Genomic DNA, 18110 nt, shown 5'->3' on the forward strand with positions numbered 1-18110 from the left:
GTTCGCGGCATATTGTCATAAACTGTTAAAAAAGTAAATTCTATGATTCATATCACTGACAATAAATAAAACTCAAGAGTAATAAAAAAAAATTATAATTTTAATCGTGGAACTGTTGCATATACTTCTGGGCACGCGCCTCTCGCTCGCTGTACCGCAGCGCGGGGTGCTCCGGGTTCAGTCGCTGCTCTGCGCTCACGAGAGCGAGGCGCGCTGCTCGCAGCCGCAGTGACGCCTCTATGGCGCGCGACTCACGCTCTGAGGACTCCGCCTGTGCCGCCTCAACTACCCTTTGTCTCTCTAACTGAAAAAAAAAAACTTAAATATAAATAGTATAAATAAATATCTTAAGACACACACATACGTGTCTGTACCTAGGGTAAACACCTTAATACTTGAATTATAGGGAACTTTATTTCGAAAAATATACATAGAAATTATACATATATGTACTCGTATAAATAGACAAATAACACCCTCAGACTCAGGCGAACCCAAAATCCCCTACACAGAAAGCAGGGTCAGTACATACAGCGCCAACGGGCTAGTCAAATAATTGTTTGTCCTCAAAAGACAATACACATTATTAGCGATAGCTCACTATTAGGGTAACCACACGTAAAAAAATACACTGGAATTGATAACCTCCTTTTTAAGTTATAAAAAAAAAAGAAAATAGAAAGGTTTATTTATATCCGTCGCTGTAGACTTATAGGGTTCATAATGTAAAAAAAATATTATATTATATTATGTAGTAGTACTTTAGTACAGTCATTACTTACTTTAGCAGTTTCTAATTTGTACTTAAGAAGTTCTAGCTTCAATTTCATAACTTCATTATTTTCAGATGATCTACAGCAACCATATTGGCTCAATGAATCTGAAAGAAAAGGAGACATACACTTACGAAAATTTAATAAAAAGATGGTACACAATGCACATATCTCCAATCAAAATTTAAATATGCCAATATAGTATTATCATTACCCAGTGATTCCATGTATGTCGCAATCCCTAGAGAATTATAATTGACTTATATATTCATCTAAATCTACACATATCAAGTTTCATGAGAAGTATTTTAGTTTTAGAGTAAATGAGTGACAAAATTACCCTCATTCTTACAAATAAATTCATTTATAAAATTTATATAGATATTAAAATATACCTATTCCTGAGTCTCCTTTTAGAACTGTCAGAAGGGGATCTGACATTTCTTCACAATGCTCATTTGTAATTTCATTCATGTCTACATCATTTTCATCTTCCTCATTATCCGATTCTAGATTGCCTCTGTACTTTAAGTGTAGTTCAGATTTGATTTTCTGTATAGAGGTAGTGTGCAGGTGAGTTGTAAGCAGTATTAAAAAAAAATTAAAACATTGTCTAGTGTAATTTAATATCATCAAATATTCTGCTCGAAATCTGGATCAGCCTGACCAATTAAGTACCTTGACCTTACAGAAGATAATAGCTAAATAATTCTGCTTTCAAGCAGTGTTGTGTTCTTGTGGTGAGTAAGGTGACCAGAGCTCCTGAGCGGGTTGGGGATAGGGTCAGCAACGCACTTGCGATACTTTGGCGTTTCAAGCGTCTATAAGCTACGGTAATCCCTTATCATCAGGTGAACCGGACACTTTTTAGCCGACCTAGTTGTATAAAAAAAATATTACATGATAAGAAAAAAAAATGTTGATTTCAATAGTCTTTAATTTCCAACATAGATAAATGCCACTTGTTACATTTTAAATCAACCTCAAAAATTTCACTCTATCTCTAAACTCATTTAATTGATTATTTCTTCCACTATTTACATTATACTATTTATTGATGTAAATGTATGGCAGTTTTTTTCATTTGTGAGCAAACACAATTATTAATTTTTATATTATATATATTTAATTTTACTTTAATTACAGCAAATATTTATCAAGAATAATAAATGTTTCATACCCTATTTTCATCTTCTTCTTCGTCCCTTAATTTTTCGTTTTGTCTCTTGATAACAAAGTTTTTAAAATTAACCTGTTTTGCCGCTCTTTTCAAATTGCCAAATTTTGTACGAAGCATTTTTGTGGTCCTTTTTGTTGGACTCCTTTTGTTGAAATTGTATGTTATCTGTAATTAAAAAAAAAATTATAATATGATCGTGTTTAAATAAAAAAGAGAAATTATTCACAAATACAATTTGAGGTGTCTTTAACAGATGGCCACGTTTGTTTTATTTATTCATATAAGTATATAAATATAAGGGCTAATTTCTGAAACTAATGGACCGATTTTAATGAAATTTTTCACAGATTTATAACTTTGTCGAACTTAAAATATAGGTTATACATTATTTCGATATGAATAATTATGATTTTCACTCTAGCAGACAAAAGCCGAGAGGTAGGTCTTGAAATAGATTCAAGTTAGACAAAATTAATGACAAGCTCAGTACATGAAGACATAATTATCAATGGACAAAAACTGGAATATGTAATGGAGTATGTTTACCTAGGACAGATAATATCACTTATAGAACAAAATGTCTACAGAAATCAATAAAAGAATTGCTGACGTGTGTAAAAAGATTTTGGGCTTAGAAGGAAGTTACTCGAAGACTTTTGTCTTCAAGCATTGCGGAATCTTCGAAGAATGGAGTAAACAGATGTCTATCTGGTACCCAAGAGATGGGTTCAGAGCCCGAGGTCGTAAAATGAGAAGATGGGAAGATGGTCTTTTGGCTGAGAGTGGCAGCAGACAGAGAACAGTGGTAGACGCTGGAGGCCTATGCCGTAAGACACACTTAATATAAGAGATATTTTATGAGTACTAGGTGTATTACAAAAATAGAAGTGCGGAATAAAAGCTTTATTATTATTATTATTATTTGAACGAAAAAAAAAGGCGGTATAATTTCGCCAGGTCAGCTAGTATATGTATTATAAACCTTACCCTAGTCCAAGCATTGTTTTTTATCTTAATGGCGCTATTTGTAGTTTTTCTGCACAGAATATTTTTCTTTTCATCTTTTATACATTTCAATAGCAGACTACATTCTTCTGGGGAAAAATTTAATGATCTGTTGTACCTGAAAAGTGCAAAAAAATTAAAAATTACTTTTAACAACTTAGTGATTGAGAACTAAGTATTTACAAGTTGACAAGACTTACGCTAAAAAGTTTTCATCTCCTTCTGAAATAAGAAAAAAAAAATTTAATACCTAGAAATAATTCATTATAATATGTGAAAATATTTTTGAAAAAACTGTTTATTATTATTTTTTTTTTTAATCACAGTATTTATAGATTTTATAGTTAGGGGACATCCATTAATTACGTGAGGTCAGAATGGGGGGAAGAGGTCCAATGAAATCTCACCAAATCTCATTTAAACCGAGAGAATCTCACATCAACTCCAAAAAATATAAAATATTACAAAAAAAAAACTGCTAGAAACGCTTTATAAATTGCATGCCCCGGTCAACTGACACGGAACTTAACGATATCATACGCCGGTCCCTTAGTAGCTCCTGCTTAGTTAGGACCAAATCCCGCCATCTCCATTTCTGATGCATTCCTATCACGCTAACTCCAAAAAATGTAGCTAATTTTCTCGAATGTGGTAAGATAAGTCTGGTTAAACAGAAGTTTAATTACATAATAATATACAAATCTTTCCAGAAAAACTAACAGTGTAGAAAATAACACACAATAAGGTACGAATTACTTGACCTGCTGTAAATGGCTTTGGTATGGAGTTAGCGGTGTCTGGAAATGTACGACTCATATAATACTTGTTAACCGATTTCCAAAAAAGGAGGAGGTTCTTAATTCGACTGTATTTTTGAATTGTAAATAGGTATAATGTTTAATAAAATTGTTGATTAAATTAATAATTATACATTTTGTCTAGAAAGATTTTTCTACTATTTATTGTATTTATGACTTGAATGATTAGTTCGTACAGTCAAAAATAAATCAAATATTTTTCTTATTCTTCGTAACACTCTTGACAGAGCGGTCGTGTTCATCACGTAGCGACTTCTGTAGGGACAGTTGTGATGCTCTTCACGATTGTTCGCAACTTCTCTCTGTTCACATCTTGGTGCACTTATACTAGGGACCACCCACAGCCGACTTAATTTGGTCAGTCCATCGCATGGATGATTTTCCTCGCCCCCTGTTGCCCTCCAGCCTGCTCTGCACGACAAGGCGTTCGATGGAATCACTCTCGCAACGGGAAACGTGTCCGAAGAACTTCAACATGCAACCCTGTACTACCGCCGAAAGGCGTTGTTTAATACCGAGTTCTTGGAGAATAGAGACGTTGGTGCGAAATTCGGTCCACGATATTCTTAACATTCATCTCCAGCACCACATCTCCAGAGCATCTATTTTCTTTTTCTCGATTTATCGCACTGTCCACGTCTCCGCAGTGTAAAAAAATATTGGAAAAACAAGGGTTCGAACGAGCCGGATCTTCGTAGCTTTTGTTACGTTTCAGCTCCTCCATACCCTCCTCAGCCTATCCATCGCAGTTCTAGTTATTGCCATACGACGCTTCACCTCTTCTACGCAGCCTCCTTCATTCAAGATTAGAGCTCCAAGATATATGTAGGAGTGCACGACTCACACTTCGCAACCTGGGTGACTTCGGACGAATTATTATTAGCTCGGTCAAATCAAATATTACAGATATTAAAAAATATATATTTTGAGTGCTCATTTTACCCTCTAAAATCTATCTCGTGGCTATTAAAATCATGTAGTTTTTGCCTTGAATTTTATTTAATTTAAATAAATTAGCTATAGTATACTGGAACAGTTTATTATTTCCCGTCAATCTCTATTATATTCAGCGTCAATCTCATGTAAGGGTAGGGGGCTCCAGGCAAATCTTACTAAATCTCACCTGAGTGGGGGGAGGCATCTAAACTGATTGAAAAATAGCTCATGTAATTAATGGATGTCCCCTTACAAGTTACAAATGTAACATAAAACTTTCATATCACGATGTTTGTGGTGGTCACTCTTCGAAAATGGCCTATCCTGTCTTTTTTAAAATTTTCTCTTTATATTTGGTACTTATGCAATAGGTCATAAAGCATATTTTATATCCCTACGTGATAAGGATGTTTTAATTAGAACATTTTTCTATTTTTTCAAAAACATTCACTATTAATAATTATCATTCACTCTTAATATGTCAGAATAATATTTTGGTCAGTGTCAGCTAGTAATATAATTATCTAGCTGTGGTCCCCGGTTTCACCCCCATTAAATTATTTTGAAAAGGAGTAGGTCGGCAAACAAGCGGCACACCTGATAGTAAATAGTTGCTGTAACCTATAGACACCTGCAATATTAGAATGATCACAAGCACATTGACTTTACCCCCAACTCACCACAGGTACTCTGGCCACTTTACTCACCATAGAAATACAACACTAGTTTAGAGTAGTGTTATTTAGCTGTGATCTTTTTAAAGGTAAGGTACTTCCTTAGACAGACTGCTCCAGATTTTCAGCTGGTAATATCCTACTGTACCCCAAAAAAGAATTCGAAGAAAAACACTATAAATAATATTATATAGTATAGTTTATAGCCTTCCTCAATACATGGACTATCCAACACAGAAATATATTTTTTTTTTATATCAGTAGGTTAACAAACAAGCGTACGGCTCACCTGATGGTAAGCGATTACCGTAGCTTATAGACGCCTGCAACACCAGAAGCATCGCAAGCACGTTGCCGAGCCAATGCCCAATCCCCCCCCAGAAGCTCTGGTCACGTTACTCACCAACAGGAACACAATACTGTTTGAAAACAGTATTATTTAGCTGTGATCTTCTGTAAGGTCGAGGTACTTCCCCAGTCAGGCTGCTCCATATTTTGAGCAGGGAATTCCTGCTGTGCTCTACCTCAGTTAAATCCTTCAATTTGGAACAGTAGTTTCTGAGATTAACACATACAAACAAACTCTTCAGTTTTATAATATTAATATATATGGAACGTCCAATAGGACACAACATATTACTTACTACATAGTTATACATTAAAAATTATCAGTGTGTAATGTTTTTGACCTTACCACTACAGTCAGACTGTTTACCATCATTATCATCCCACGGTTTTGATGAAATATTTTCTTCATATTCTTGTAAATCTACAACAAAAACACATATAAATAAATATATAATTGCGATAGATGTAATATAAATTATATTACATACTATCATTAAAATTATTCTTTTTTTTTATTATAAGGTAGAAGTATTTTTAAGCAATTAATATAACTGAGCTAGCTTTACACTAGCTACAGACATATCCTCACATAGTGTGTACATCTATTTTATGTATATTTATATAATTGTATGTACATTGTGCAATAAATAAAAAAATGCTGATTTCAAATAAGTAAAATACTGGTAAGTTACCATTTATATCTTCCAACAAAGATTGACGCAATTCGTTAATATTTGCATTTTCACTAACCATTTCAATTATTTGGTATAGAACATCATTATCATCTGACTTTTTTAAATATATTAAATTTTTTGAGGCCTTTCTCGCTTCCTTTTTGAGATTTTCCCATTTTGTTTTTAAGCTATCCACATTTCTTGTGTGTTTGAATCCTCTTTTGTTTATGTCCTTCGATATTTCAGCCCAAGCGAAATCTTTGGCGTGATTTGTTGCAGAATTTGTGCACTTGTTTAATATTATGTGTTTGTATTTTGCAACTAAATTAACTAAAGCTTTTACTTCATCCCTAGAGTATGCTGGGCTTCTGTAACTAATGGATAACTGTATAAATGTTTTCAGGCTTGTATAGTTTTTAAGGTAATGTTTCCATTACCATTACTTACTTTACAACAAATGACGATAAATCGTTTTGATCTTGAATTTGATTGTCCATTCTATCAACAAAATGTTTAAAAAAAATCGTTTCTAATAGTTCAGTTTAAGGACCTCAGCGTTTTAAAAAGCTTTTATAATTAATAAAATGAGACATCCTTTTCCTTAATTGAATATTTAAAATGTGTTTAATTAATCATAATAATAGTTATATACAAGTTCTACTCTACCCTTGTATAAAAAGTAATTTTACTCTTTGATCTACCTTTAACTAAATAATTAACTAGACGTCAAAAACTCAAAACAATGGCTGCGTTCCATTAAGCGTCCGCAACATCCGCGGCGTCTATTCTATCGTTCCACCTAAGGCCCGTGATCGTTGCTAATTGCTACCAAATTTTTTTGGCCAATGTGCCGTGAAATTATCGTACACTCAAAAAAAAAATAACATTCAAGTTTTTAAGTATAAATTACATTCAACAACCTAAAAAAAAGTCGTCCACCTAGGATGAATCCTAGTCGTCCACCAAAAAAAAATCTGAACACTGTCGTCGCAAGCGATCGCTCGACGTCATAGATGACGTCACTTTTCGCGACCACTTCGCCCACAAAATATAGGTGGGTTAAAGTTGGCTTTCATCAAAACGTGGCGGGAATTAAAAAAAAAACAACTGTCTAGTGATGTTGTTAAATAATCGGTAATATAATTATAATGAGAGATATTTTTTTTGTTAAAATTTATACGAAACAAACTACTTTTATAAAAAAAAAATACGTACATATATTCTTTAATTAATTTTTGTGCTCCGAAGATGCTAATTTTTTTATCCACAATCTTACGTATGTAATGACTTATTTTTAACATTTTTTGGTATGGCAAAATATACGTGTCAACCTAAAAAAAAGAAAATTGGGAAAATCTAAATCAGTAAGTGAAAAATAAAGTAATTTAACTTACAATATTATAACTTCAGGTAGTTTCTAAGAAGACAAATAAATGCATTTAGTCATCAAACATACCCATTTTTATTTTAGACAAGTGTAAGTTTGCTTAATAGTCCAACATGGCGGAATCGTCCATTCCGCAAAACTGCGTATTTTAGTTAAAAATATTAGTTTTTAATAAATATATTTAGATATATATAAATAGTTATATGTGGTTATATTAGGTATATAGGCACTATGTGATAAGGTTATCCTGGATAAATACATTCCATATTAATTTGGAGCTAATAATAATTAAAGTTTAATTATTATTTAGAGTTTAGACACCTAGTTATGAAGGAAGTTTTATTAACTGTCGTAGCGTTTTTATTCTGCGCTACACTTGTGATAAATTTTTCGTTTATTTGTAAGTAGTCTACTTTACTTATAAACAGTTTCGCAAAACTTACAATTTTCAATTATTCGAATGTCTTTATTGCAGGTTGGTACATTTTTTGGAAGTGTTGTTTATCTAAGTTTCGATTTGTGCGTGAGCTGCTTGGGGGTATGTCAGATACTCCCCCGGCTTCAGAAACAAGGAAACCGAAACCTAAGAGGACAAGGCGAGAATAAGAAGCGAAATCTAAATTAATTTTTAAGGTTTAAAACAATTATAACAATGAATATTCGCTGCGCCCGACCTAGTGACCTAATGAACATGCAACATTGTAATCTTCTGTGCCTACCAGAGAATTATCAGATGAAATATTATTTCTATCATGGTTTGTCATGGCCCCAGCTGAGTTACGTTGCTGAAGATGAGAAAGGGCATATTGTTGGTGAGTGCTTTTTGTTTTAACTATTTACTCTTGCTTTGTTTATACATACTAAGGTCATTGTTCTTGTTAACATAAATTATAGTGGTACATTTTATTTCATTTTCATACAATTCAGTTCAGAATCAATCAATCCACACCATAATATACAATAATGTTTTATAACATGTAGATAAAAATTAATAGTGAAAGAAAAAAAGTAGTACAAAGTAGTAGTAAAGTACCAATTTTCATATGGAGAGATGATCTATTGTTAGTAAACCTCATAACAACAGATTATTCAAACTTCATTTGTATTGTTTGAATTTATTCTTTGTTTGAGCATTTTGTTAACTTCCTTTGTTTCCAAGTATCAAAGGTGATCTATTTAGATAAGTTGTAAAGAGTTCAGTAATTTAAACAAGTCATAGTAATTAGCTTTAGTTGAAATGTTAATTGTAAATAAAATTACAATTTTAAACTGCTTTTGCATTAATATAAATAAATAAATATCTACACAATACACACACAGTCGTCTGTTCCTAAAGTAAGCAACTTAACGCTTGTGTAATAGGTAACAGCCGACTGGTATAAAGCTACATTTTTTTTTCGATAAACATATTTATAAATATATAAATATGTAAATAAATATTTATGTTACACCCAGACTCGGTGTGGGAATCGAACCCTCAACCCTCGGAGCAGAAAGCAGGGTCACTACAAACTGCGCCAACGGGCTAGTCGAATATATAGTCTTTAAGCGGTAGATGGTATAATGTTTCTCATAGTTATAACAAAATATGTATATACATAAATAATAAATGTACTTCCTGTTAATTTTTAAGTCAAAGGCAATAAATGTGTATAATAATGTCAAATAATTAGGACAGCATTTTTTGGATATATCTTATTTATATAATTTTTTTATTTGTGAACCGATTAAAAAACAAACACTAAATGTTAAGAGCCATTTTACAATTTTACGCTCTGCAAGTTTAGGTAAATTTGGTCGCATCGCGCGAGTCGTACGAGCCGCGCGATCTTTGTGCTAGTACGTATAGTGTGACAACCAAAAGACTATCTTGATCATTTTCTGATGTATAATAAAAATTATAACTATGGTATAAAATGTTTTTTACATAATTAATTTGTTAAAAATTTCAAGTATGTTATATAACAACAGTCAATAAATTTAAAATAAAATTAAAAAAATCAATTTTATGAAACAATTTTTTTTAAATTGATTTAGTTTTTTCAGTTTACGAATGAATCTAATATTTACGATATGAATAAAAAAGCATTTAATGACATCGACACCGACAAACATATTAATTAACAAATAACAAGACAAACAGATTGAAATGCCTATTTGTATTGATAGTGTGAGAAAAGAAAATTAAATTATACATTTGTTTACAGAAATTATCATTATATTATTTTACAGTCATTTTCGTAATATGTTTATTTTATTTATATTTTATTATGAAAGTATCAAATGCGTTTTATCCGCTATAACAACAGGCGCTTGGCGCGTGTGAGCGAAAGAGACGGCTGCGCAGAATTTGGCGTGGACCTTACCTCTAAGAGCGCTAGCGCTCGACTGATTTACCGGGCTTGATGCGTGGCAATATATACTATCTTTTTATTATTTAATATAAAATGTATTAAAAATAATTACATCTTTTAATTATTTTTTTTTGTATTCCTTAATGATGTAAGTTTACTTTGATGAAGATAGTTCGTTAAAATTTCTTAGTTTTCTAAGAGAAATATCGCTTTTAAAATTGTACTTATTTGGAAAATATTCGTAACTTTAAATTTTTTTTATCGTTTAATAGAGATACAAATGGAATAAAAATCTATGATAGTGGAACACAAAATTATATTCCACATATTATGATATTTTTTTAAAATGGTTTCAACGTAGAGGTTATTGAAAAGTAGGACTTCAAAGTATACATTGCGACCGTTTACCCAGGGAGGAGGCTGATGAAAAGGTTAATAATTTTATACACAATATATAAATCAAAATTCTGATCTGACTATGGACTACAACAAAGGTTGCTCTATTATATTTCAAGAATATAAATTACATTGTTGCATCAAACACTGAGATTAACGACGTCAAAATATTACAATTTCGCGGATTGTTACCGATTTTTGTGAAATGGCTCTTAAGTGAAGTTTACCACAATATATTGATGAAAACTGAATTTCCCCTCAACCTATTAAAATGCTGGGCTAAAGGAACATCATCTTCTGTTTCGTCATTGTCAGTGAGAAATTCAGGGTGCTAATTCTTCCATGATTTGCTATGATTGATTAGCAATGCCTTAATAATGGCCCAGCAATTAGTCAAAACAAAAACAGCGTCCTTTAAAGTTATTGATTTTAATGAGTCCATGGGTTCTCAGAACATAATGTAAGACAGTTAACCAAAAGTGATTTGCGATAATTTATCTTCACATTTTGTATAACGTTCTGATCCATTGGTTGTATACATGCCGTGGTGTTAGGTGGCAGGAACATTGCAAAAATGTTGCCATCTTTACAGACAAGTTCATCTGCTGATGGATGCCTTGGACAATTATCCAACAATAACAGTGCCTGAGGAGGCAAATTAACAGACAAAAGATGGTGACAGACCGGGGGAACGAATTCCGTTTTAAACCACTCAAGAAACAAGTTTTTCGTAACCCAAGCATTTTTTTTTGTGTATGGTAACAAACAAGAAGACGTGTTGATTTAAATGCCCGCGGGTTTTTTGCATTTCCGACAACAAGCAATTGAAGTTCCAGCCGCATTTGCACAAGACATGAATGTCACTATCATCTTCATCATTTTTCTTCCGGCAGCCGACTGCTCATTGCCAGAGATAACTAACTAAGATAACTTTCTGTAATCTGTGTGTGTGGTTTCATCATTTGACAGTTTTTCACCGGTAATTTTTAAGCGTCTTATTCTGTGACGTTTCTTAAACTGCTCTAACCATCTCCGGCTTGCATTAAACCCGATATTGGTGTTTGTAATCTGGCGATGAAAAATACGAGCTTTCTCACAAATCATATCCCCACTTACAGGAACATGCAAGCGCGTTTGTTGCAAAAAACACGTAAACAAAGCATCTTCTAAAACAGGATTTTCCGATTTCTTCAGTGTTTTTCGTTTACCGGGACCACGTTCTGTTAGGATAACAAACTTCAAGATTTTGTCTTTATTTTTCTTTATGTCGCCTACAGTTGATCTGCCTATACAAAACTTCCGAGTAAAGACAGGGTAGCTGTCACCTTTATCTAACATTTCTATAATCCGCAATTTATCTTTTAATGTTAATGTTGAATGTTTACGTGGTGGCGCCATGATGTTAGGGAGCGGGCTAAATTGACACTGTACGTACTACACGAAAGGCGAGAAACAAAAGACTGACGACGCATTGGCTCATGGCAGCCCGCACATGTACCAGCGCGGCTCCCCTGCCGAAGCCCGCTGCTCGGCCGGATTATAGCGATCACCGAATAAGCGGGAGTCCGATTACCGAGGCCCTACTGTATTTTGCACTATATACATAATTGTACTTTTCAAAACACAAAAATACATTTGGCAAGGGCCAATGATGGTAATAAATGATGTTAACTCAAGGCACATTAAGAGAAGCTTAAGTAATTTTATTGTCCAAGTCTTGTTAAATGTTTTTAACCAACTTCAAAAAAAATATATTACTGGGTTGACTGATTTCAATTATTTTTTAAACGAAAGCTAGTGCATGTTATGTGGTCGCATTTAAATTTGATTGATTGATATGTGAAGTTGCATGCATACTCAATTGACTATTTCTTTCTAATAGCTACTTTGTACAAGTATTACTTGTAAATTGAAGTATGTTTTTTGTCAGCAATTAAATACAATTATTGAATTTTTATCATGTGTAATTAATTAAAAAATACATCACAAGTCGTTTGCGTTGTCTTATGCTCCTTTTCACCAATAAATAATTAATTTTCTTATTTCTTTAAGACTTAGGGCGTTTCTGCACTACAAGGAAGTGTACTGTGTGTGTATTCCTTGTAGTGCACAATGGCCCTTAGTAAAATAAATAGATGTGAATGACTGCTAGTAGTCAAGTTAATATTTTAACTTTTTATATCCTTACATATAATACTATATATGGAAATAAATCATTACAGCCTATACAGTCCACTGCTGGACATAGGCCTCCACAAGTTTACGTCAAAAATAACGTGAACTCATGTGTGTTGCCCATAGTCACCACGCTGGGCAGGCGGGTTGGTGACCGCAGTACTGGCTTTGTCGCACCAAAGACGCTGCTGCCCGTCTTCGGCCTGTGTATTTCAAAGCCAGCAGTTGGATGGTTATCCCGCCATCGATCGGCTTCTTAAGTTCCAAGATGGTTGTGGAACCTTGTTATCCCTTAGTCGCCTCTTACGACACCCACGGGAAGAGAGGGGGTGGCTAAATTCTTTAGTGCCGTAGCCACACAGCACATGGAAATAAATGGATCTCCACTATTTTTTTAAATAGTCTTTTTTATATTATATAAACATATTTTAAATGTGTAAATAAAAAAAATATATATTAAAGTAATAAAACTATAGTCATACTCATAACTGTCTTTATTTGTAGATGCATATCGATGGGGAGCACAGATAACAAATACTATGGTTTAATAACTAAATAAATCAATACTAATATTTTGTAGTTGACAATTATGTTTGTTTTTAGAATGCACTAGTCTCAGGGACTACTGGTTCAAACTGAAGAATTCTTTTTGGGTTAGATAGTCCATTTCCCGTGGGATGGGCCGCTGAATCCGCGGGACGCAGCTAATATTAATAATATTATATAGTATACCTTCATCTGCCAAGCTTAGCCGTGTTTTATTTTATAGGTTACGTTCTTGCGAAGATGGAAGAAGATGGTGAGGACAATCGACATGGCCATATCACTTCTCTAGCGGTCAAAAGATCACATCGACGTCTGGGTCTCGCACAAAAACTTATGAATCAAGCGTCACTTGCTATGGTGGAATGTTTTCAGGTAATACTTTGTAATTAAGCTTTATATATTATCTATTTTAAAAATTAAACCTTTAAAATTTTAATAATGTAAGTGTGATATGATAAGAGAAAGATTTTTCAAACAAAATGATTGTGTTTGCAGGCAAACGAACAAAAACCGACTTCAATTATATCGACAATTAATACGACGTAGGTAGAAGAATAAATAGTCAACTAAATACGCATTAAAAAAGTTGTAATCAGGTCTCGATGAAATTTAAATGTAAACATCGGATTTCGATTAAATTAAAAATCATCAAAATCGGTACACTCTTTTTTTTGAATACATCGGTACACTCAGTAAAAAGTTATGCGGATTTTCGAGAGGATCCCATCAACAGATCCTGGTTTCCTTATCATGGTACCACACCAGAGATATCTCCTTCAGCTATTCCCGAACATACATCAATATATATATATATATATATATATATATATATATATATATATATATATATGCGGGCACAGCTAGTATATATATATGTACTAGCTGTGGCCGCGGCTTCGCCCGCGTTGAAATCAGTGTGTCGCAAAGTTTTCCCGGCAAACTTCCAGTGAAACTCTCATCAAAATCGGCTTAGGCGTTCCGTAAACCTTCCTCTTGAAGCTCTCTCTCCATTGGTGAAACCGCATGAAAATCCGTTCATTAGATTTTGAGGGAATCGATCACATACACTTTTGGGGACTTTGTTTTATAATACACTAACTGTTGCCCGCGACTACGTCCGCGTGGTTATGAAGATATGCATTACTATTAAGATGTTTAACGCAAATTGTACATTGAATATTTTTTTAAAAGAATACTTGGGGTGTGATCTACAGTCGATACCGAAGCCAAAAATATAGTTTTTAAAATTTTTGTCTGTTTGTCTGTATGTATGTCCGGGATAAACTCAAAAAGTACCGCATGGATTTACTTCAAATTTGGCACGAATATTATTAGGAAGTCGGGTCAACATATAGGCTACATATTATCATGCTATCACGTACCGGGAACGAGCAGAGAACCTTTATTTCCTCAACGCATTCTGTAACAACGTGTAATCTAGCGACGCATATTTGCATGTTGTTGTTATTATGTTAATAACCATGCTATATAAGCTAGCTTCACATTATAAAAATCACGCAATATAAGTAACTAAGCCGATAAACATAATTAAATGAATATAAGTAGACAAGACAATTTTAAAGCAGCGCCATCTTCATAGATGTAGATATGAAATGTAAAGAAGAAACGGGTAAATTAATGTTATTTTAAAAGGTATAATCGTAGGTATTTTTGTTGCTGTATAGCGCAGACGACGTCGCGGGCAGCAGCTAGTATATAATATATATATATATATGTGTGTGTGTGTACGGTCGAATTGAGCAACCTTTGCTTTTTTTGAAGTCGGTTAAAAATCTTAACTTAAAAAGCTTAATATTTGTCAGAAGGTCATTGAAAGTGATCTATGGTAACAAGGGAGAGATGGGTCCAGAACTAAAATTTTGCATCACGTATTTTATTGACGGATCCTAACCTTAATAATAATAAATATAGGTACAATCCAACGCCATTTCTTGAAAATGGTCTTATCACTGACGTGTGTATCGCAGCCAATAAACCTGATATAGTTCTAGTAGACCGTTATACGCGCCAAGCTATTATTGTTGACATTATTATTCTACGTGATGATAATCTCGTAAAGGTGGAAAAAGAAAAATAAATATTTAGATCTTGCTCACGAGATTATCGACATGTGGAATGTAGACAACAATAAGTTGTGTCAGTCGATGGTTTATTAGCAGAGATTCGACCAACACCTTAAGAAGCTCTAGCTTTACTGCTGAATCAAGGGTCAGATTTAAAAGGCAGTGTCAGTTGACATTGTCGGTGGCTTGGTTTTCAACTTACCACTAGAGGAATACTATTTTTATATTTTTAAATATATTTGTGTATCTTTTTATAGAAATATTTAAAAATGTAATAATAGGTTAAAATATTAAAATAAAAGAAATAATAATAATATGCAAAAGAAAATAATAATGCTATGTATTCCCTTTTCAGGCCAAATATGTATCACTACACGTAAGGAAAAGCAACCGAGCAGCCCTTAATTTATACACTAATTCCCTTGGTTTCAAGATTTTAGAAATTGAGCCCAAGTACTATGCTGATGGTGAAGATGCATATTCTATGATGAGGGATCTCAGTGCATTTGCAGCTGATAATAAGTCTGAGAACCAAGCCTCTGAAAATTTAGAAATTAAGTCAGAATCAGCTATCGTGTCTCAGTGTTAATTATGATATTTTGCATTTAAGGCAATAAAGTTTTTCTATATAACAATGTTTTTATTTTAAAATATTCACGTGCGCTAAGTTCTAATGTCCCTCAATCTATATTACTCTCATTATATTATACTTATTTAGAATGATAACTGAATTTTAATAAAACCATTAAATTACAGATCACACACTTAAATGACCTCTATTTTTGTAGGTTCGTAATTGGCGAAATAATATTTGTGATTTTATATATAATAAAAAAGTAGTAAGGTATAATATTTCTGTATGTTCATTGACATCGATTCGTGGCAGTCAATTGCAATTTTTTAATGTACATATTAAGTTAGTAGCCGTTGCAGTTGAAGGTAAAATTGGCGTAATTTACTTTATTATGTTTTAATTAATTTAGTATGGACAATTGTTACGAAACGTTCTACGCCAGGTTTTGCTGACCGGAGTTTGCTCCAAAACATTCTCACGACTCGAATCGTTAGCCGGAGCTTGTTGCGAAACTTTCTACCTGGACATCGCACCTGGGCACCGTGTGAAAACGACCCAACGAAGAATGCAACACTACCCGAAGCCCCGACTGAACGGTGCTTCTTTAAGTTACTCTTGTTTCTCACATCGAACAATTGTCACGTCTAATTCATTATAATTTAGTAATAATAAATTTAATTTTTAATTAAACTTTGCCTTTTTTTGCAACCTTCGGCTGTCGCTTTTATAATTTAATCTGTAAAATATGTTGTGTATCAAAACTTGACGCCGCGTTGGCGCAACGGTTACAGCTACGTATTGTACCCGTTGCGCTGGCGGTTGCGGGTTCGATCCCCGCACATGACAAACATTCGTATTGGCCATACAGGTGTTTGCCGTCGTCTGGGTGTTTGAGCAGTCCTTGTGGGTCTCCCCACCGTGGCTCAGAGAGCACGTTAAGCCGTCGGTCCCGGTTGTTATCATGTACACCTGATAGCGATCGTTACTCATAGTAGGGAATATATCCGCTAACCCGCATTGGAGCAGCGTGGTGGATTAAGCTCTGATCCTTCTCTTACATGGGGAAAGAGGCCTATGCCCAGTAGTGGGATAATACAGGCTGAAATGTATCAAAACTTTGTTGTTATTTAATCTTCTTCAGTGACGACAGTACGACGAAGACGACTTAGGCAAATTGGTTTACACGAGGCCGCATGGTATTGAAATTATAAAATAAGTAAATATTATTTATACGAATTAAAATCAGATACAGATAGACAGACATCCTGATACTATTTTAGAAAACCTACACATTCAAGGAGGTTGTGCATAAGACATAACCACAGCGTGGGTAATACCGATCGGGTCGGCTAGTTAATTATTTAAATTATGTTTTTATACCTGCGATTGTTGAATGCACAAGTCAGTTTTTAGGACCACGGCGCCTATTCGTCGTAAGATATACTTCTTCTAAACAACGGTAAAAATTTTGACAATTGATCAAGACAACCATTTTCATTTTGTGCGGGTATTGAACCCGTAACTGCTAGTTGTCAGCTAGTTCCTATGATCACAGTGTCAGTGCTATGTCACATTATGGCAAATAATATTAATTTGTATACATGTACTATTCAATATATGCTTCGTCTCTAAAGACATCATTACGTTTCAGCCTGTAATATCCCACTGCTGGGCATAGGCCTGTTTCCCCATGTAGAGAAAGATTAGAGCTTAATCCCCCACGCTGCTCCAATGTGGGTTGGCGGATATATTTCATACTATGAGTAACGATCGCTATTAATCGTACATGATAACAACCGGGATCAACGTTATAACGTCCAGTCCGAGGCACGGTGGGGAGACCCACAAGGACTGCACAAACACCCAGACCACGGTAAACATCTTTATGGCCAATAAAAATGTTTGTCATGTGCGGGGATCGAACCCGCCACAGCCGCAAAGATAAACACATCATTAATACCTTCAACTACTTTTGTATGATGATTCAGTTTGTAACATCCTACTTCTGGGTATAGATCTCTTTCTCCCTGTAGGAGAATGGATGAAATATATATCGCATGTATAATAAAATCCCACAAATAATATATCAATTGTCTTAACATAATTTAAAGTGTTTATTAAAAATAATTGTGTTTGCTCGCAAACGAAAAAAAACCGACTTCAATTACATCGAAGAGTAATACAGC

General features: G+C 33.9%; 2 protein-coding genes across 2 annotated transcripts; one reads left to right on the forward strand and one right to left on the reverse strand.

Annotated features, from left to right (window-relative positions):
• Positions 1-79: 79 nt before the first annotated feature.
• LOC123659706 lies at positions 80-7049 on the reverse strand. The gene is made up of 9 exons (XM_045594893.1): positions 6856-7049; positions 6427-6782; positions 6081-6155; positions 3159-3180; positions 2941-3076; positions 1954-2118; positions 1169-1325; positions 783-880; positions 80-304 (listed from the first exon to the last, which is right to left on the reverse strand). Exons 1-9 carry the CDS (start codon positions 6903-6905, stop codon positions 101-103), a joined length of 1263 nt encoding a protein of 420 aa, XP_045450849.1. The 5' UTR covers positions 6906-7049; the 3' UTR covers positions 80-100.
• A 628-nt stretch (positions 7050-7677) lies between these two features.
• Positions 7678-15982, forward strand: LOC123659510 (N-alpha-acetyltransferase 10). The gene is made up of 4 exons (XM_045594723.1): positions 7678-7772; positions 8271-8607; positions 13490-13638; positions 15706-15982. The coding sequence occupies exons 2-4, from the start codon at positions 8448-8450 to the stop codon at positions 15937-15939; spliced, it is 543 nt and encodes a 180-aa protein (XP_045450679.1). The 5' UTR covers positions 7678-7772; positions 8271-8447; the 3' UTR covers positions 15940-15982.
• Positions 15983-18110: the final 2128 nt, after the last annotated feature.

The sequence above is a fragment of the Melitaea cinxia genome, chromosome 14 (genome assembly GCF_905220565.1).
Source record: "Melitaea cinxia chromosome 14, ilMelCinx1.1, whole genome shotgun sequence".
Taxonomy (NCBI): domain Eukaryota; kingdom Metazoa; phylum Arthropoda; class Insecta; order Lepidoptera; family Nymphalidae; genus Melitaea; species Melitaea cinxia.

Excerpts from the sequence above, each read along its gene's own strand:
- LOC123659706 (XM_045594893.1), bottom strand. The coding sequence starts at position 6,905 with ATGGACAATCAAATTCAAGATCAAAACGATTTATCGTCATTTGTTGTA. Across the intron at positions 3,077-3,158 it reads GGAGATGAAAACTTTTTAGC|GTACAACAGATCATTAAATT; the intron begins GTAAGTCTTGTC and ends TGCACTTTTCAG. Across the intron at positions 881-1,168 it reads AAAAGGAGACTCAGGAATAG|ATTCATTGAGCCAATATGGT; the intron begins GTATATTTTAAT and ends CTTTTCTTTCAG.
- LOC123659510 (XM_045594723.1), top strand. The coding sequence starts at position 8,448 with ATGAATATTCGCTGCGCCCGACCTAGTGACCTAATGAACATGCAACAT. Across the intron at positions 8,608-13,489 it reads TGAGAAAGGGCATATTGTTG|GTTACGTTCTTGCGAAGATG; the intron begins GTGAGTGCTTTT and ends TTTATTTTATAG. Across the intron at positions 13,639-15,705 it reads CTATGGTGGAATGTTTTCAG|GCCAAATATGTATCACTACA; the intron begins GTAATACTTTGT and ends TTCCCTTTTCAG.